Source organism: Prionailurus bengalensis, chromosome C2, assembly GCF_016509475.1.
Source record: "Prionailurus bengalensis isolate Pbe53 chromosome C2, Fcat_Pben_1.1_paternal_pri, whole genome shotgun sequence".
Lineage (NCBI taxonomy): Eukaryota > Metazoa > Chordata > Mammalia > Carnivora > Felidae > Prionailurus > Prionailurus bengalensis.
The window spans coordinates 10,722,845-10,743,874 of NC_057350.1; the positions used below are offsets into that span (position 1 = coordinate 10,722,845).

At 49.7% G+C, this 21,030-nt stretch overlaps 1 protein-coding gene across 1 annotated transcript in view; it reads right to left on the reverse strand.

The window, feature by feature from the left end:
• Nucleotides 1-15,080: 15,080 nt before the first annotated feature.
• CLIC6 (chloride intracellular channel 6) overlaps nt 15,081-21,030 on the reverse strand; it is a 44,357-nt gene continuing 38,407 nt past the window's right edge. The window contains exon 6 of the mRNA XM_043593647.1: nt 15,081-15,368. Coding sequence (XP_043449582.1) covers nt 15,207-15,368 — 162 coding nt within the window. The 3' untranslated portion in view covers nt 15,081-15,206. The remainder of the gene's footprint in view (nt 15,369-21,030) is intronic.

Below are 21,030 nucleotides of genomic sequence, written 5' to 3' on the forward strand. Positions count from 1 at the left end.
GACCGACTCAGACACCCAGGCATCCCAAGAGTGTGCATTTCTAACAAGTTCCCGAGTGATGCGTATGCTAGTGATCTGAGGATCACACTTTGAGAAACACTGCCTTGGACGCATGGTCTTCAGCTATGACTCAGGGGGTTGGACACTAGTCCCAGCTCTACCATAGATGGACAAAGGACCTGGGGCAAGTAATTTAAACTCTCCAGGCTTCCTGAAACAAAATTTTCCTTCTATGATTGCTCTTACTTTTAGCTCTAAAATGATCTGAGGACAAAAGGTCTAACATACCCTTCCGATGTCACTTACAATGCTCTGATCTTCATGAAATTCAGGCAACAAAGGCACTAGTCAACACAATGACCACCTTTCCAATCTTGGACTCACAAGAGTTTAGTCCGAAGTCACACTGGGTTCCACTGAAAGGCTGAAAGGGGAGGAAACTGAGGCCAACCAGCACAGAGACTTGGAGCCCAATGGAGCAAGAGCCAGCCCTGAAGAAAGCCAGGTCAGATTCTTGTGTGGAATTAGAGCCTGATCTGAGTTTGGTTGCTTTCATGGGCTTTAGGCCCCAAAGGATGATGGATTTCCTTAGGAAGCAGCAGAGGCAGGTTCCACAGAGCCCAATATTGGCTCAATGGCCAAGGTCTCAAGAGAGAATAACCAGATGTCATAGCCAAGTGGTTCTGCCCTGCCCTTAAGATGCCTCAAAATGTTCCCAGATAGGTGGTATCTATTTTGGTTTTTGGCATCACCAAGTAGAGGGTCTCCATCGAGAATGGGATCTTTACCCATGAAAGTATGTGAAGAGATATCAGTCCTTGGGGAACCTTCAAAGTTAGAGAATGACCAAGATTGTCTTCATATCCTCAAAGAGAAGGACCAATGCAAAATATTGACCTACAGAGATGTTGACGAAAAGTCATGTTCCCCATGGCTATCTTCAGGAGATGATAATGCAAAATTAGGACATTGGCATGATGGTCATGGATGCTCAACGCATCTCATGCAATATCCGTTCTTCACTTTAGTGTTGAATCAGAATACCCAGGGTTTCAGCCACTGCCCGTCCTCCGGCCGTGCCAGCCTCTGGGACCAAGCCTCAGCCATCCCCTGGCCATCGTAGAGCCTGCCACTCTTGCTTCCCGGGTAAAGTCAGCACACCCTTCAGGACTGGAGCTGCTGATACGCCTGCTGAAGAGCTCATCTTTCCGCTAACTACCCCTGAGAGGTGAGTGTGGTTTAGCTCTCAACCATAAGGGAGCAAGTGCAAGTGGGGTTTTCGTGCTTTCGTCGTCAGCATTTTCTCTTAGACGTTGTTCATCTCTCCTCCGGTACTTTAAAAAGTTTCTCAATTAAAGTAATTTAGAAAGTAGCAGCTGACCAGGTAACTGTTGATAGAAGGAACGTTTGTGTTGCAGCTTGCAGTTTTCAAAGTGCTTTCCTGGGAGTTATCTCCTGTAATCCCGACTGCTCTGTGATGATGGGCTTCTCTAAAGATCCGTGGTCATGCTTAATGGTGGGTCACAATCTAGACGACAAAATGGAAACGGCTAAAAGCAGGAAGCCTGAAACGCGGTTTGTGCCTCGCAAGGCCCTTCGTGTGTTTTCTCAACCGGAGGAAGTAAATCAGACTGGACGTGGCTGCTCTGGCTTCAAAGCAACCCCAGACCCAGAGGGGACCTCCTTGCAGGATGGCATGTCACGGAACCTTCTTTTTTTTTTTAACGGACTTCAGGAAAAGTCTTGTTTTATTTAATTGTTATTGATTTATCTTAAAGTTTATTTATTTTGAGAGAGAGCAGGGGAAGGGGCAGAGAGAGAAGGAGAGAGGGGATCCCAAGCAGGCTCCGTGACGTCAGCACGGAGCCCGGGGGGGAGCCCGAACCCATGACCCGTGAGATCATGACCTGAGCCAAAGTCAGATGCTTAACCGACTGAGCCACCAGGTGCCCTGTCATGGAGACTTCTTGGGGTGACTTCAGGGACAGAGGGCACCTGGCACAGAGCAAGGTGGTTAACATAAGAAATATTTTGGAGTGACCCAGCTCCCCTTACACTGTTTTTTTAAACGAAGTCGGTATGATTTCACCTCCATTGCCTCTTGTAGTCTCAATAAGGCAGGTGTGACCTTTATTGGCCTTGGGGAGAAAAAGTCACATGTTCAAGGCCTCCCAACCAACGAAGTGACTTGACTCCTGGCCCACCTCCCTGGCCACCAGGCTGCTCTACCTTCTGAGGCCCAGCCCCGTAACCAGGCAGAAAGAATAATAATGTTTGCTTTTACCTAGATTTCCATATTTTCAGGCAATTGCCTGTATTCTCTCACAAACGTTCCAAGAGTTGGATTACAAAAAAAAAAAAAAAGAAGCCTCTCACAGATGAGCAACCTGAGATTCAGCAAAGTTAAAGGACTCGCCCAAGGCCATACAGCAGTTTGCTCAGTAATCTGAAGTCCTGGTTAAACAAGGTGGGGGGCTGGCGTAGGAAGAAACCGCCAATCGGGAGATAGGCTGACCAGCAATGGCATGAAATCGTCTATACCGAAACAGCTACAACTGTGGGGTCATCTCAGCACCCACCCTGGTCACATTTATGCTGCTCACTCGAGTACATCGAGTCATTTCTTTCTTTAAATTTTTTCTGATGTTTATTTATTTTTGAGAGAGAGAGAGAGATAGAGTGCGAGTGAGGGAGGGGCAGAGAGAGAGAGGGAGACGCGGAATCTGAAGCAGGCCCCGGGCTCCGAGCTGTCGGCACAGAGACCCACACGGGGCTCCAACTCATGAGCCGCGAGATCGTGACCTCCGCCGAAGTCAGCCGCTTAACCGACTGAGCCACCCAGACACGCCCCCATCGAGTCATTTCTGAAAGCATTTTAAAAAGGGGGAGCAATTTGACCCTGAGAAACATTTTTCGGCTTCTTGAAAGTTCATCGAAAACGTTTATACCGGGGACTGCTGCTTGCAAGAGTTAATCACCCAAATTAACCCAACTTTTCCGGCAGTGACTCGTGGGCCAGCCTGAGACCGTGTCAACGGAGATCAACACAGACCAGGCACCACGGCGCTTCTCGGCAGGGTTAAAACAGTCATTGCGACAAAGTCCTCCTGAAAGCGTCCTATTGATTGCTCTGTTTATTAAATCTCTACTGGCTTCTGTTTTGCATTTTTATTTTCTGCCCCACAAAGGCTATACTGTTCTTTACTAAGATCCCTTGATCAAAAACCCAAGTGTTGAGTAATCTTGCTGCTCCCACCCATCTGAAACCCTCCCCCCGTCTGCTGATTCCATCCACTTCTGCTTCCTTGTCCTCGCCTCCTATGAAGACGTGGACCTGACATCTGCATTTACGTGATCTGGCCATACACACACACAAATCCGTACGAACGGTAGCCCGGGAGGGTCTCGGGATGGGGAGCACCGAGGGGAGAGCTGGGGAGCTGGGGATTGCCTTTCTCCTGCTAGTACTTGGAATATTCCACACAGAAATGAGCCTCGGGCATGAATCGTGAATCAGGCTCTGGGTTCTAGATGCAAACTTCCTTTGTTAGTTGTTACACAGTGTGCCAGAGAGCCAGGACTGGCCGGCCTCCATGGAGCAAACTGGGAAGACCTCTTTTGACTCCAGCGGGTAAGGACAGAGTTTCCTGGGCTGGCAAATCGGTACTGGCCAACCCAGCCCCCAGCCTCCCGGCAAACGCCACAGGGCTTCTGTGGCTGTCTTCCAGGCCTCCGCATGGCCATTGCCAAGGTGGGGGGCCCCACAAGGCGTTGCTTCAAATTTTACCTGTGAGCGTCACTGCATTTCCAAAATTTCTCCTCTTTGGGGGGCCCGCGTGGCTCGGTGGGTTAATCGTCCAGCTCTTGATTTCAGCTCAGGTCATGATCTCACAGTTGGTGAGATTGAGCCCCGTGTCAGGCTCTCTGCTGACAGCGTGGAGCCTGCTTTGGATTCTCTCTCTGCCTCTCTCTCTCTCTCTCTCTCTCTCTCTCTCTTCAAAAATAAATACATAAACAAAAGAATTTTTCCTCCTTAACAATGGAAATGGATCTTCAGACTTCTCAGAAATATCAAGTAGAAGCTCTCTCATCGAAAACTAACATCCTTGAAATCTGGGGCGCTTTGTTAGATGGCCTAGCCCATTTTCCGCTTCCGGACAGGGCCGCCCTAAGATGCCTCCGAGAGATGAGGCGTTTCCTTGGTCAAGGTCTCCCGGGGAGATGTCCCACCTCCTCCATTGCAGACACCGGTATTTCTAGGGATCATCCCTCTCCAGAAGGTTTTGCGGAACGAAATCAAATCCCTCCTGTGCTCACGGAGAGTATTTCCGGGCTCTGGTCCTGAGGATGAGGTGAACGTGTCGTCCTGCCTTAAAGATCACATCCTCAGGGAGGCCCAGAGCCCTTGGAAAATGTGCTTCTTAAGAAAGATAGATATCGTTTCATCTGTGAAGACGCATTGTGGCTGAACCTGTATATTCATTTCTTACCAGGAAACGGCTTTTAGCTTATTTAACATTAGTGAATGAGGTAACAGACATCCCTCGCGAGGTCTCTTAGGGAAAACAAACACACCAACTTGAAAGCCGGCCGCATTCTCCCTCGTCCCGGCGTGAGATATCCATGATTCTATGACATATGTGGCAGTGGTCTCCCGCGAAAGCTGGGGAGTCGTGTCACAGCCACCGGGCTACGTGAAGGACTGCACGCTGAACAGAATCAGAGCATTTTGCTGCTGAAAACCACGATGGAGATTACATAGACCAAATTCCTCTCTTGGCAGTAAGGACCCCGGGGCCTGAGGACCAGCGTTCCAGCCGCTTGACGTTTGCTCTGGTGACCTTCCGTAGGGCCGGGAGGCCTCTCTTGACTCTCCTGTGCACACAGGCTCCGAGGTCCGGTTTGGCCTCCTCTCCCCCGCTCGGCATTCCTGATCTGGCAGACAGCTCGCTTTCCATTGAGGTCCAGGGGCCCAGGACTCCTGGGGACCCTACATCACAAGCAAGAGAAAGCAAATCCGGTCTCATCCTTTGGAAGACTGCCCCGTTTGGACAGATAAGCCGGGAGTCTCCGCGAGCAAAACAGACAAAAAACCTGCCCTGCATCACAAGGTGCAACCATCAAACAGGCATGGACAAATGGCACAGAATGAAACTCAAAGAGAATAGAAGGTGGTTAGGTGTCTTTGTTTTGTTTTCCCGAAGTCCATGTTAACTTCTTTCAGACTATTGGTTTCTTTCTAAAGACTGTTTTTTCTACCACGGGAGAAACTGTGGTGGGTCTTTCTTTCTGTCTTTCTGTCTTTCCTTCCTTCTTTTTTCCTCTTTCTTTCTTTCCTTCTTTCTTTTGTTCTTTTTTTCTCTCTCTTTCTTTCTCTCTCCCTCCTTCCCTCTATCTCCTTCTCTCTCTCTTTCCCTCTTTCTCTCTCCCTGTCTCTTTCTCTCTCTTTCTATCCCTCTTTCTCCCTCTCTCTGTCTTTTCCTCTTTCTCCCTTTCTGCCTCTCTTTGTTTCTTATTTTTATCTTCACAACTTGCTTCAGGGCTGAACGCAGGGAAGGCCAAGGAGGAGAAATCCTTCTGCCTTGTACGTGGGACGCTTGGCCACCTGTGCACCATGGAGCAAAATAACACCAAAGCACAGTATTGACCAACTGCAAAGAATCCTTCCTTCACCCTCTCTCCCCACCCTTTGGCAAAAGCCTGGGTAAATAGGTACATTTGGTGCCAGCACTTAAAGGTCAACAGATTCCTGCTTTGTCAGAGGAACCTGGAAAGCGAGTCAGTGGACTTCATGGGGACACCATACGTCCTCGCTCCATGGGTGCTTGAGCCTAAGGATTAGGAGTACAAGGATATCAGGGAAGCCTGCCAAGAACATATGCAGCAGACGTTTGGTGCTCTGGTGAGGCCTGGGGCCATCTGAGACGTGGACAATGCCATCTCAGCCGACCTCAACCCGTGGGTTGGGTACTGGGCGGCAGACGTCTTCTGGAAAGGCCATTACAGATTCTCCAAGTCATCAGTGACGGGAGAATCCTAAGATAGCCCCCAGGATCCCTAGACCCCAGTGTGCACGCCTCGCATAATTCCCCCACCCTTAGCCGGGGGGCGGGGGGGGACGGACAGGACCCGTGAACACCGGTGGAGTGTCATTCATCTGAGCAGGCTACATCATATGGCAAAGATGAAGGGAGTTTGCATGTGTTATTAGAGGCCTTGCTCTGTCAACTTTCCTGAAGGACATTATCCTGCATGGACCTGACTTCATCAGATGAGTGAGGGACTATAAAGGTCAGAGTTAAAAGAAGTCAGAGAGTTCTCAGGCAGCAGAGACATTCTTCTGCTGACCTGGCAGAAGCAAAGGGCCACATTAAGGAGAGAACTACGTAGGGGGCAGTGATGGATGGTCTCTCAAAGCGGAAAGACTCAGTCTCACAACCGCAGGGACCTGAATTCCACTAACGACCAGTGACTTTAGAAAGGGGCCCCCAGGCCTCAGATAAGAATCACAGGCCTGCCTGACACCTTGACTGCAGCCTGGAGACCCTCAGCAAAGAGCCCAGCTCGGCCATGCCCTGGGACTGCCACGAGTCAGCAACCATGGGCCGTGTTAAGCTGCTAAGTTTGAGGTCATCTGCCGGTGGCAGAGAAAACCCGTACATCGCCCTAGAATTGCAGAGAGAAAATGCGCCCGACGTTTTCCCCACCACTTCTCCGTATCCAAATTTTCTGGGCCCACTTTTCCCCGTCAAGGCGAAGGTTCAAAGCAGGCCGCTGTATGGATGAGGGAGCGGGGACTGAGAAGGCCTCCCAACGTCGCTACACCTGGCACCTTTGGGTTAGAGAAAGTCCGGTTGATGCCGTAGAAGGAATTCTGAGGAAAAGTAGCTCATTAGACCCCTTTGTGGGGGGTTACCATCCTTCATATTAAATGACCCGGTGACTAGATATCTCTAGTGCAGTCACAGGCTGCAGAGATATTCCTAAATGGGGCAAGTGACTCTAACCAGAAAGCAAAACATCTATCCGTAGTCACTAACGCAGGCAGCTAAACGGGCCTGAGCTTAGAACCAGACCGGGGGCAAGGGCTGCTCGTCTGTGCCGGGAGGCCCTGTCCCCAAGCATTGTGGCTAGTGGCGCTTAACGGCCTCGCTGGCTCAGGGTTGACAACTCATCGGTGGGCAACTTCATGGGATTACCCACCATCCGGTCCCTGCGTTGGACAGAGGAGGAGACTGAGGCCCCGGAAGGTTGGCTGCCTCTCCCAAGCCCCCACCCCAGTCAGAAGCAGCAGGGGCAGGACCAGCCCGCAGGGCTCCCAGCCATTTCCCGTCCGGTCACCTTTCCTCTAGCACAAAATGACCCAAGCGCTGCCCGTTGGTTAAATCAGCCCTCAAGCAGACAGACCCTGGCTCAGTCTATACCTCGCTGTCCTTGCTCCGGAAGCGCAAAGCCGGCTCCCCTGGGCCGACTTGCCTCCCCCTGCCTGTGCTGTCAGCTCCGGAAGCCCCAGGAACTAAGTAAGGATGAAATGGCCCGGTCATTCCAAGATCCAGACCTCACTGGGTAAAGCTTCCTGGGGCCGCAGTAACAGAGTACCCCGGAGTCAGGGGCCTTAGACGACAGAAATGTATTCCCCGGCTGTTCCGGAGTCCAGGAGTCTGAAATTGAGGTGTTGGCAGAAACGTGCTCCCTCTGAAAGTTCTAGGGGAGGACCCTTCCTTGCCTCTTCCGGCTTCTGCTGGCTGCAGACAAGCCTGGGCAGCCCGTGGCTGGTGGCTACACCACTTCTGTCTCTGCCTCCACCTTTACGTGGCCCCTTCCCTCCGTGTCTGTACGTCTCAGCGTCTTCTGTTCTTATAAAGGCACCAGTCATATTAGGTTTGGGGTCCACCCAGATCCAATAAGACACCCAAATCCAATAAGGCCTCATCTTAATTTTACTAATTACATCTGCCAAGACCCTCTTTCCAAATAAGGCCACGCTCTCAGACTCTGAGTGGGCACGCATCGGGAGGGACACTATTCAAGTTGGTATAGTCGTGTTATATGTATGCTCAAGGCTAGTTCAACCAGCTGCCCTGAGAGTATAGACTGTAGGTGCAACCCCTCCATCACTCCCCTCCCTGACCCACCCCCACCGGGACTCGTAACCCAGACCCAGAAATTAGAGACTTTGGGCTTGGAAATAGCTCAAAGAACATCCAGACACCAGAGGCACAAGAGAATTACCTGGGAAGATTTTGGAAACACCAGTGTCCAAACCCAGCCCCAAAGATTCCAATTCGCCTGGTCGGAGGTGTGGCTTGCACGGCGATCATTTTTAAAGCTACCCAGAGGATGCTAACATGAAGTCAAGATTGAAAACCCACCAATCTAGCCCAACGGCTTACTTTTCAGACGAACACTTGGAGCAGGCAAAAGGTTAGCCATTCCCTCCCCTCCATTCACTGCTATCTCCAAACTGGAAGCTGCCAGTTCTCTGACCGGAATGTCCCGCTCCCTCCAGACGGTACAAGGCCCTGAAGTCGACAGAACAGGGTCTCTGCGGTGGTCTGCACCCTCCATTCATGAGAAAGAAGCAAGTAAGGCTCCTCCAGGCCCATGAGGCAAGATGGCCGTCCCCTCACTGAGTCGCAATGCACACCCAGGGCCCAGGGGACCGCATACGCTTGTGCAGGCTTTGCAAACCGTGAATGCTATATGAATGTGCTTTATCACTTCTCTTATTTCATTTGTGGCAACATCCCCTCAGCAACCTTGTAAACATCTAAGTGCCCACTTGCCCGATCGGTCTCCATTGTACATATTCTTAGGCATCTTTCTGGCCACCATTCTCTTTTCTCATTGTAACCACACATTTAAAAAAATTTTTTTTCAACGTTTATTTTTTTGGGGACAGAGAGAGACAGAGCATGAACGGGGGAGGGGCAGAGAGAGAGGGAGACACAGAATCAGAAACAGGCTCCAGGCTCCGAGCCATCAGCCCAGAGCCCGACGCGGGGCTCGAACTCCCGGACCGCGAGATCGTGACCTGGCTGAAGTCGGACGCTTAACCGACTGCGCCACCCAGGCACCCCTGTAACCACACATTTTTTGAAAGCAAGAAGTGGGGTGCCTGAGTGGCTCAGTCACTTATGCATCCGACTCTCGGTTTGGGTTCAGGTCACGATGTCAATGGTTGATGAGTTTAAGCCCTGCATTGGGCTCTGGGCTGACGGCACAGAGCCTGCTTGGGATTCTCTCTCTCCCTCTCTCTTTCTCTGTCTCTCTCTCTCTCTCTCTCTCTCAGTAAATATAAAACTTTAAAATACATTTAAAAAACTGAAATAAAAGCAAGAAACACTTCTTTTCACTTCTTTGTCATCTTTTTTCCTACTCACTCCAGGATCACACTCGATACAACAAATTCTTCTTTCCCCCTGCCTGAGCTAGCAAAAAAATCCCAAAGTATACATTGGAGGCCCATCCAACATCCAAAGCACTGCCAGATGACCCTAACGTTTTCTTTCAAAGAATATTCTTTGGGGACTAGTGACTCATTTGTGAACTACACGAAACACGCACGCACACGCACACACACGCATACATACATACATACAGAAAATAAGACGAAATAGAAATGGAAAGAATCCGATGGAGGCAAGACCAGGCCCGCCGTCCCATCTCCTTTCCAACCCTAGATGCCTCCCTAACCCATTTTCTCCTTCCTCTTGGCTCCGAACTTGGTCGAAGCCAAGATGACGAGGAGGGGGAGCCCCGTGACAGGACCAGGCCTCAACACCTCAGCCTCGGACAGACTGAAAGGTCAAGAGGCAGAAACCCTTGTTAAGATAACTTCTGTTTTTCTTTTGCTTCTTTTACTCCAGTCCACACCGTTGGGAAAGTGGGTGCACGTGTTTAAGAAGACCACCGCGTGCATACATTTCAAAAACTCTGCCACATCACGTGACCAGAGAGGGCCTGGCAGCCGGCACTGCCCAGAGCTCACAAGCCGTCCAGCACCTCTGGAGCCCACGCCTGCCGTTCACAAACCTCAACACCAGGCAATTTGTAGCTGTGTCTACTTCTCGGGCTTCCCGAAAGACCCCTCAGGCACCAGAAAGTACTGACATACCTGTGGCGTGAGCCACAGTCACCTCCACCCCTGCGGGGAGTCCCTCACCCCTCCCTGCCTTCCCTCTTCCTCCTCTCCCTTCTTCCCCTTCCTCCACCTTCTTCTTCCTGTGAGTCCTCTTCCGGAAAAATCCAAGGTCTGCCTCCCTTTCGGCTCTTTCATTTCTTCTGAGCAGAAGGCTGTGGATAAAATCCTTCCTGGTCCACTTCCTGTGCGGTTGCAAGGAAGGTGCCTTCCGGTTTGACCACAGGCGGTCCGACGGCCTTCCTTTACTAAGGAGCACTTCCAAGAAATCAGCACCCCAGGATGCAAAACAGTGCAGAGCACCTCGGGGAGGGTCGAGGCTGAGCACCACGTCGCAAAACGGTCACCGGGGTTTTCCCGTTCTCAGGCAGCACGGTAGCTGAGCCCCGGGTCGCTTGGCAGGTCTGAGGACTGGGGGCCAGTCGGTGGGAGCCACGTCCAGGCTCCCTGGCTGCTTTTTGATATAGTTCTACGGTGAAATCAATGGATGGATTTATTGAGTGCTTGGCAACTGATTGGGGAACAACTAAGTAGGTTGTCAGACTTGGCCCCAGCCCTTGGCCCCAGCCCAAGGCACAGGCCCTCCATCCTTGGGTGCGGGCGAGTAACCAAAAGGAGGTTTGTGGGGACACAGCCCGGGCATGGAGGTGAGACATTGCCTGCCCCCACCGACCACGGCCCCCTCCTTCCAAGCCCAGGGCTGTGAGCAGACCACAAGGCAGCTCAGGGAGGTGTGCCGGCCCGAGAGCCAGGGCTGGTGAGGAGAGGAAGCGGAAATCTCAGACGCCGCAAGGTTTCTCATGATCCTAGAGACTTGTCCCTTCCATGAAACCCTCATGCATCTCCGAGCCGTCAGGGCATTGGGCTCCAGGAGGGAGCACCGGGCTCGTGGGCTTGGAGAGGAAGAGGCCAAGGAGGGGCCCGAGGGGCCTTGGCTCCTGAAGCCCACGAGGCAGTGCCCACCCCACCCCCATCTGGTTTCACAAACAGGAAGTGGCTGAGTTGTGTTTGAGGTAGTCTTGACCAGGAGCCTCTTGTCCTCGAGAGCACTTTCCGTGGTTGGACAGAAAGCCGCAGGAGAGAGCAGAAGCCCCACCACAGACATCCTGCAGCGCATCAGAAAATACAGCCCAACTTGGGTGTGGACCTTCTGGAAGCTGGGCAGAGACCATCAGGAGCATTTTATGCTTTGCTTCTCTGGCCCTGGAAAGCCCCTTTGACGGGTGGGCTGCCCTTGAATGACCCCAGGAAGGCTGGGCTGGGTATGATGTCCTGAAGCTGAATCTGCATCAGATCAGGGTGGGGGCGGGGGGGGGGGGAGGATGTGGGTCAACCCAGCTGGTACCTGCCTGGAGCCCGAGGTGGGATGAGACCCCTGCCCCCTGCCCACTTCTGGGCATGAAAGGAAACGCCACCTAGTGGTGAGAATGAGGACAACGGGGCCTGGGTGGACCTCCGGCTGTGGCTTGAGCACCGCTCACATTGATTTCCCTGCTTTTCCACGCCTCAGGGCCTCAAGCACATGTCACACAACTGAAAACTGTGTCTCGGGACCAGATGGGAAGGGTCCCGATGGAGCCATCAGCCCACTGTGGAGTCCATCCGGTTCCCAAGGTATCTGGACCAGCCCACAGTGACTTAACCAAAGGGGACAACTGAGCAGTTAGTGGCCACCATCCCATGGGGAGTTGGGGGGTGGGGAGGGGGCTTTTTTACCCGGAAGCAGGTGGTCAGGGCATAACTGCCTTCCCCTCCTGGAGAAAAGTTCAAGGTCCTATAAACCTGTCCATTTTGACAGGACCCATATAAGAGCAAATACAGGAAAAAAAATTAGGCGTATGCAGCCAGCTGCATTAGAGCTTTCGCGGAGAACTTCTAAGTACACCGATTTCTCCTTGACCTCGAGCTATCGTTCCCATTTTCCAGATAAGAAGAGCAAGACTCCAGAGAGATCAAATGATCATTCAGACGTGTCAGAGGTATCGAGGGCAGATTTAGGACCCTGTGTCTGCTGCCGTTTGGTATTGGGGTTTTTTAAACATCACCCCTGCTTCAAAGCTCCTCACAGGGAAGAGGTTAGTGCCATGTTGAACTTGTTAGCACTTGATGCCAGATAAGGGAAAAGCAAGCAAGCAAACACAAACCTCAGTGCTATTTGAACACCCTTTTACAAAACCAAGGGATGTCCTGAGCAATGACCATTGCTCTCCTCCTGGTAGGATGATCCGGGGCCCTGAGGGAATCCAGGAATTTAACGGCTTCCCAGGGCCCTAGCAGGTGTACGTAAAGTATTTAGTAGCAGAAGGTTGGGGCTTCAGAAAGGAGCCTGACTCAGGTTCCCAAGCGTTAGCCAACTAGAAGGACGGCTTTGCCGGGGACAGAGCCCAGCAGGTTAGCTGAGCAGTGGGTGATCCCCGGCCAGCCTCTGATGGCCACTGGCCTTGTCCACTCGCCCGGGAGTACATCGGGGAGCCCATTACGGAGGGGAAGGGGAGGAAGAGACGGGGAGCAGATGTCATCAAGAAACTTCTCAGGAAGCCTCAAAGCGGGGATTCATTCACTGAGTGCCCTTAGCTGCATTCTGTACGGTATGTTTTGAAAAACAAGCGTATTTTGTTTCAGAACCGACATTGTGATAAAGACTTTAAGCCAGCGAACAGCCCTGGAATATTTCTCACCTTCCCCACAAAGGAATAGCCTCTTAGGGGCCTGTGAACGGGCCATGGAGGTAGGAAAGAGGAGTGGGTGCTGGCCAGCGACTACCCACTTTCCTACAACCACAGTGAAACCTAGAACATTCTGAGGACCTCGGCTGTGGCCACCTGGACAAGGTCGGGTCACACGTGTCTTTTCTGACCTCTGTAAGTCTCCATTAAAATGCCGTTGTGGCTCACAATACAGATTATTTCTAATTTCATTACCAACCAAATCTCTGGTTTGACGTTGCTCTCGTCGTTTTAAAGGAAGCCGTCCCTGTCCATTTTGTTTCTTGACATCTAAGTGAGGCAGGCAAAGCGAAAAAAGATCAAAGATCTTGGTTTCATGCCCAAGCGCCCAGAGAACAAATGTTTGCTTAAAAAGAAAATTGAGCACTCAGCATCACCCAAATGCTACAGCCAACTGGACAAGGGGATTTCTGTAAAATGTATATAAACGTCAAAGGAACACAGTCTGGTCGCGAATGCTCAGACCCAAAGGGTTCTTGATGAGTATCTGTACAGAACCTGCCGTGTTGTCTCCTCGCCTTCAGGTGGAGCCAGGAAGCCCAGCCCACACGCACGGCAGGTGGAAGGCTGGCTGCAGGGGACGGTGGCGGGGAAGCCACAGGTACACCAGAGCACTCTTTGAGCCGATAGTTTCCACTTCCTCCCCAACTTGACCAGTTACCAGAACTGCCCAAGAGTAGTCACCACGAATCCAGCCTTTCTGGAGTTTCCCTGCCTGACGTCAAAATGCCACTGTAAAGGGCAGAGAAGCGACGACCAGGCCAGCCCCACACCGCATCACTGCCGAAGAAGCCCAGTGTTGGGTCTGAGACAGGGCGACCCGTGGAAGGAATCGAAGCGTGTTTGGCCCACACTTCATCCCAGGGCGGGAGGATTCTCCAAAGTGCAGCTGTGAGCTGCACCTCATGAGTCGGGGGGTCTCCTGAGTGGGGTGGGGGGAGCGAGAGAAGGCATCGGAAAGGAAACTGGAGCAAAAGACACATGATTGGCCCTCTCCTCTCCTGCCTGCCCTGAACCCAGAGGCAGCTGGCATCACCAGGGCGGAAACAAGGCAGAGAAGGGACGCCCCACGGCTCCCGGTCCCCACTGGTCCCTGTGGGTCCTTGCAGGTCTCTGGACTCCAATTCTCCACCTGTGAAACCTGCTCGCAAGCATCCTCCAGCAGCCCTTCAGTGCCGAACCTTTTTGTGTGTCTTACGTCCTCTATGGATGATCATCAAGGCATTACTAACATGTCCCGTCACCAAGTTCATATGAGTGGAGTCGTATGCCGTGCGAGTGTCTGTGAGAGACTAACAAACGGGAAGAGGTTCACCAACAAGTTATTAGCAGTTATTTAGGTGGAGTGAAATTTTAGGCGATGGTTTTTCTTCCTTAGACTCTCTGACATCGTTTTAAAATATTAAAATAGGCATGTATCATCGTGTGACTACAAAAACAATCTTTTCATTCTGAAGAAACTTAAACTCCTATTTTGGGGGAGAGAAACAAGCTGTATATGACTATGAAAACTATCAGGGACAGACCAATTTTTTAACAGTTGAAGGAGGAATTGAACCCAAATCTAATTTGCTTTGAAACTGGAAACTCAAGGGGCGCCTGGGTGGCTCGGTCGGTTAAGCGGCCGACTTCGGCTCAGGTCATGATCTCACGGTCCGTGAGTTCGAGGCCCACGTCGGGCTCTGTGCTGACAGCTCGGAGCCTGGAGCCTGCTTCAGATTCTGTGTCTCCCTCTCTCTCTGCCCCTCCCCTCTTCATGCTCTGTCTCTCTCTGTCTCAAAAAGAAATAAACGTTAAAAAAAAAAAACTTAAAAGAAACTGGAAACTCAAAATCACATGCCCCAACATCGTGGGTTACAGTGTCCGCAAATGCCAAAGAAGTAAGTTAATGTCAACTGGACAACTGGTATGTGTCGCAATAGATACTGGTATTATTCAGATACACAAGTGAGTTGACAAGTCACAAGGCCATGTATCATCTGGGTCGAGTGGATCTCACTACGATATGGTGTTATTAAAATATGGGCACGATGGCTATTGGAAGGAAAACAAAAGACCACTCACAAAGAATACATTCTTTTTTTTTTAATTTTTGTAAATGTTTATTTTTGAGAGAGAGACCGACAGCGAGTGAGTGGGGGAGGAGCAGAGAGAGGGGGAGACACAGAATCCGAAGCAGGCTCCAAGCTCCGAGCTGTCAGCACGGAGCCCGACCCGCGAACCGTGAGATTGTGACCTGAGCCGAAGTCGGACGCTCAACCGACTGAGCCACCCAGGCGCCCCACAAAGAATACATTGTCATCACAGCCTCGCTCGTACCACTGAGAAATAAGACAGCTTCACTTCATTCTTTTTGCAACATCTGAATATGCATGTTCAATCTCCTGGTCGGCTGGACACGTATTCATGAACTCGTCCCTAGCATAAGCGTTGTTCAAGTATCTCCAGATGCCAGTCATTTCAGAAGGAAATTCAAAATCTCTGTATCTCTTGGCCACGATCTGAAAATCAAGAGGAAATAATCAGCAAAGGAAAAACCCACTCGTGTAGGCCATCAGATCAGACAATCTATTCTTTGGAGGTGTGTGATGTATTCTCTTTCTCGAGTCCTGACGCATTCTTCCTAAAGCCAGTCAGGTTACCCCAAATTACACGTCAACCTTGCACAGGGCAGACGGGGGATGGGAAAGCTCATGAAAGTACTGGGCTCAAAACAGCGACTCCACACAGCCCTGCCCACCAATTTATCCCAGATGAATTGGGATCCACTGGTACGAATTCGGTCTCTCCTCTGGTGGACTTCTCCTCGTGTTGCTGGCAGTTTTGACTTTGTGTGTTCGGCTTGCTGTGTTATTTGGTGCCTAAAGATTCGTGAAGATCTTCCCTTTAGGTTGTGCCGGGATCACCGTGAAATGCTCTCTTTTTCCTACTTGCTGAGCCTCACCTCCTGAAATCCCAGATATCTGCGCATATTATTTCTGCAGATTTCCATCATTCTGTCACTGAACACAGCACCTCATTGTCAACAAATGGACACAAATCCTTGTCCTCCCGGAAATGGTGGATGTGAGGACAGGGCAATTGAGAGTGAGCATCACGGGAACCACAACAGTGGGGGATGCTTCCTCTGGCTCCAGGGGCCCCGTTGGGGAATTCGCCACAAAGGAGGGTGATACTGTGGGAGACGCTAGCAGCTAACTGGGGCCACTGTGACAAAGTACTACAACCTGGGTGGCTTAGAACGACAGAAGCTTCTTCTCTCACGCTCCTGGAGGCCAGAACTCCAAAATCAAGGAGTCAACAGGACACATTCCCTCCGGAAGTTCTAGGGAAAGGTCTCTTCTCTCCCCAGCTTCTGGTAGTTTCTCCCTCTGTGTGTCTCTGTGTCCAAATTACCTTTTTTTTTTTTTATAGGGACACCAGTCCTATTGGATAGGGGTCCCACTCTACTCCACTATGACCTCATCTTAATGAATTACATCTCCGAAGATACCATTTCCAAATAAGGTTATGTCCTGAGGTGCTGGGGATTCGGACTTCAACATATGAATGGGGGTGGGGGAGGCGGTGCAATTCATCCCCGAACAGGAACCCAGAGCCACAAAGGCCTGTTCTGTCTCTGTCAAAAATAAATAAACTTAAAAAAAATCTTTTTAAAAAGAATTCCTTTTACGTATTATTTTATTTATTACTCCTGGTTTATCTTTGCCTATTTTTTTTTATTTTAACAGTTTTTTAACGTTTATTTACTTATTTTGAAAGAGAGAGAGGGAGCATGCACACACACACACACACACACGGGGGAGGGGCAGAAAGAGGGAGAGAGAGAATCTCGAGCAGGCTCCACGCTGCCAGCACAGAGCCTGATGCCGGGCTGCATCTCATGAACTGTGAGATCACGACCTGAGCCAAAGCCCGGACACAGAGGCTTAACCGACTGAGCCACCCAGGGGCTCCTAATTTTTAACATTTCTGAGAAAGTTTTTTTAAAAAAAATTTTTTTTACATTTATTTTTGATAGAGAGAGACAGAACACAAGTGGGGGAGGGGCAGAGAGAGAAGGAGACGCAGGATCCAGGCTCCAAACTGTCAGCACAGAGCCTGAGGCGGGGCTCGAACTCACGAACTGTGAGATCATGACCTGAGCCGAAGTCGGACGCTTAACCGACTGAGCCACCCAGGCGCCCCTCTGAGCAAGTTTTTTAAGTGTCTGCCTCCTATAGAAGTGATCTTCTTTTTGTGGTACATTTTCTGAATTTAATACTTTGTTTTCTGTCTTTCTGTGTTTATTTCTGTGTTTGTGTATGTTTCCTTTTCTGGTAACTTCGAAGCTTATGGTCTGTTTTAACTCTTCCTGTGGTTTCCTATATAACTTTATCAATTTTTTTTTTTTTTTAACGAGTTCAAGCCCCACATCAGGCTCTATGCTGACAGCTCAGAGCCTGGAACCTGCTTCAGATTCTGTGTCTTCCTCTCTCTCTGCCCCTCCCCGACTTGTCCTCGGTCTCTCTCCCTACATAGCTTTAAATAACAGAGATTCTCTATTTCTTGACTTGTCAAGTTTAGATGATATCTACTCACTCCTGATTACGACAAATAAGGAAATTAGTACAACTACAGTGTTTCCTATTTCTTCTTCCTTATCTCCCTTCCATTGGTTGTAAAAACATCCAAGTTGACTATGTTCTGATTCTGTTCTGTAACTATTATAACATTGTTTGGTCTTAGTTCCGTCTTTGGATTTAAATAGGTTCTATGTTTATCACCAACCCTTTTAACCACTCACCTTCTCTGTTCCGGGGTTCTTACTTTCAGTATCATTTTATTACTATATTCATCATAAAGAAGCTTTATTTTAAAAAGAAAAAAAAAAAACAGCCCAGGAGTACTTAATTTGTTAAGGCCAGAAGCCCAGCTAAAAACAATTTACCTGGATAGGAAATTCTTACATCACGCATTCTTTCCTTTAAGTCTCTGTAACTATTAAACCACTGTTTTCTGGTTTTAATGTGGTCATCAAGACGTAAGAGGCAAGTCTGGATTTCTTCCCCCTGGAGACGGCTTTACTATTTATTACTAATATTACTGCTATTATTATTAGTATGGTCTGGACACCCAGAGTGTCCTATCTGACCCCTAAAGTTCAGTAATTTATCAGGTATGTCATCGTGTGTTGATTATTCTGGACTATATTTTTCCAAACATGGCATGTTGCTTAAACTGAAGGTTCAGATCATCCTTTAGTTCAAAATAAATTTTCCCTTCTTCTTTTCTTTTCTTTCCTTTCCTTTTCTTTTCTTTTCCCTTTCCTGTTCTCTGGCTCCTGGTTATATACATCTGGGAAATTGCTGAGCATTTTTATCCCTGCGCTTGTCCATTCAATTTTGGAAACTGTTCTAGGGCTTACCCTCCAGACCCCTGACGAATTTCTGCAATGTCTTGTTCTATGTCTCGCTTAAATGTACCTTATTTCGGAAGCTATTTTTTTAATTTTTTTAACATCTATTTATTTTTGAGAGACAGAGAGAGACAGAGTGCAAGCAGGGGAGGGGCAGAGAGAGAGGGAGACACAGAATCTGAAGCAGACTCCGGGCTCCGAGCGGTCAGCACAGAGCCTGACGCGGGGCTCGAACTCACGGACCTCGAGATCATGACCTGAGCTGAAGTCGGACGCTTCACTGACAGAGCCACCCAGGTGCCCCTGAAGTTACTTCATTTGTCTTTAAGGGTTTGGGGTTTTTTTCATGATTTTCATGTCCTCTGTGATATTATATATATTTTTTGATATCTTGTTCCTGTCTCTGAGCTTCTTCTCGAAAGCTCCATGTTCTTTTTCATGTGTCAGAGGCCACAGAGAAGTATCTGACTCGAATGTATTCTCATCTACTGGAGCAGTGCTTCATCAGAAATGTGTTTCTCACCTGCCTTTTCCTTTTTCTGTGCCTTCTCTTTCTTTTTTCCCCTCTCCCTCTTGATCATCTCTATCCACATAGAGGTCCCACTTGGATTCTTTCTGGTTATTAATCGTCTTTTAATGAGGCAGATCTACTGGAGTTAGCATTTCTTTTTTTTTTATGTTTATTTATTTTTGAGAGAGAGAGAGAAAGACAGAGCACGAGCGGGGGAGGGGCAGAGAGAGAGAGGGAGACGCAGAATCTGAAACAGGCTCCAGGCTCCAAGCCACCAGCACAGAGCCCCACGCGGGGCTCGAACTCACGGACCTCGAGATCGTGACCTGAGCCGAAGTCGGCTGCTCAACCGACTGAGCCATCCAGGCGCCCCCGGAGTTATCACTTCTTAAAAATACTGTGGAGGGCAAAGAGAGTGAGACGGGGTAGCTGGAAGACCAATTTGGATGTTTACCCTCAAACACTCTCTCACCAAACACTGCTCTATGCGCCGCTCCACAGACAAATTAGGGTTAGGGTCAAGGTCAGAGTCAAGGTTAGAGTTAGGACACCCTCCACTCCGAGGCTCTCAGATTAGGCAGGAGGTCACCACGGCTAAAAATAAAGCTCAGGAAATTTACAGTCCCTCTTTTGACGGGCTCCAGGACTGTTTCTTTCCTCTGCTCAGCAGCCAAAAGCACATTCCGTCTCTCCACCTCCTCTCCCTGTTCCTTCAGATTAGGGGATGGACGGCAGGACACAGAGATGACGCCTCTGCATGGTTCCTCCTTCAACTCTGCCTCCCCGGAGACCTCGGATGGAAAATGATCTGCGTGGGGCTGTTTCCTGCTTCTCTTCTCATGGCCCCGGTCCTCAAAGAAGTCTGGGTTGGGCATTTCAAGACTGTACTATTTACTTTTAGAGAAACCTGAACTTCACTAAAGATAGAGAGAAACCTGGGGCGCCTGGGTGGCGCAGTCGGTGAAGCGTCCGACTTCAGCCAGGTCACGATCTCGCGGTCCGCGAGTTCGAGCCCCGCATCGGGCTCTGGGCTGATGGCTCAGAGCCTGGAGCCTGTTTCCGATTCTGTGTCTCCCTCTCTCTCTGCCCCTCCCCCGTTCATGCTCTGTCTCTCTCTGTCCCAAAAATAAATAAACGTTGAAAAAAAAATTAAAAAAAAAAAAGATAGAGAGAAACCTGCCTCAGCCCTGTGACACCTCACACCGGACAACGTTTCTTAGTCTCTGAACTGGTATCCTGTCCTATTCCAGTTTTATGAAAGACGAAGCTTTGTTGTTTTTTCCTATTGCTTGTGTTGGGTTTTAAGAAGGAGAATAGATGAAAAATTCCTTTAGTCTCTCATCTTTTATCATACATCCTTTTAAACATTTTTTTTTAATTTTTTTTCAACGTTTATTTATTTTTGGGACAGAAAGAGACAGAGCATGAACGGGGGAGGGGCAGAGAGAGAGGGAGACACAGAATCGGAAACAGGCTCCAGGCTCCGAGCCATCAGCCCAGAGCCCGACGCGGGGCTTGAACTCACGGACCGCGAGATCGTGACCTGAGCTGAAGTCGGACGCTTAACCGACTGCGCCACCCAGGCGCCCCTATCATACATTCTTTTAGACGGAGTCTCATTTCCTTTCAGAAGGTATTCCATCCTGAAAGATTATTAAGCTATTTTGGTATTTTGGATGTCCAATGGCTTTGGAAGATTTGGCTCTCGGGTCACATATTGGAGCCATGGGCTGTTTTATTTGACTCTCAAGTTTACCCCCTTTTAGTTCTACCGAAATCTAAAATACTCTTTCCTCGTGGGAGGTGAACAAGTGGCAGTCAGTGCTGGACGGTCGGAGCATCTCTCCTGCTTCCCCCAACCTCCACGTACTGCTGTGAGGCTACACTGGTCACGGCAATGACGACAACACGTCGGCTAAAGGGACTAAACCAAAACACAACTATGTGAATATCTGGTTGGAAACTGGCTCCCACACAGAGGAGGTTTGGACGAGTTGAGATGCTTTCGTTACATCTTAGATGCCGGGGACCTGGCGAAGCTATTGAAAAAAAACATGCGCTTGAGGGCTCAGCCACATCTCCAAGGCTTGGATTTCAAGTTGGTATCCCTCAAGCCCAACAAGGAAGAGAGAAGGAAGAGAAATGGGACAAGAGTTGGGAAAGGAATCAGGAAGGAAGAGGAAAATACAGGAAGGAAAGGCAAGACAACCAGGGGCAGCTGGTATAGCCTACAGGAGCATCAGCACCACAGATT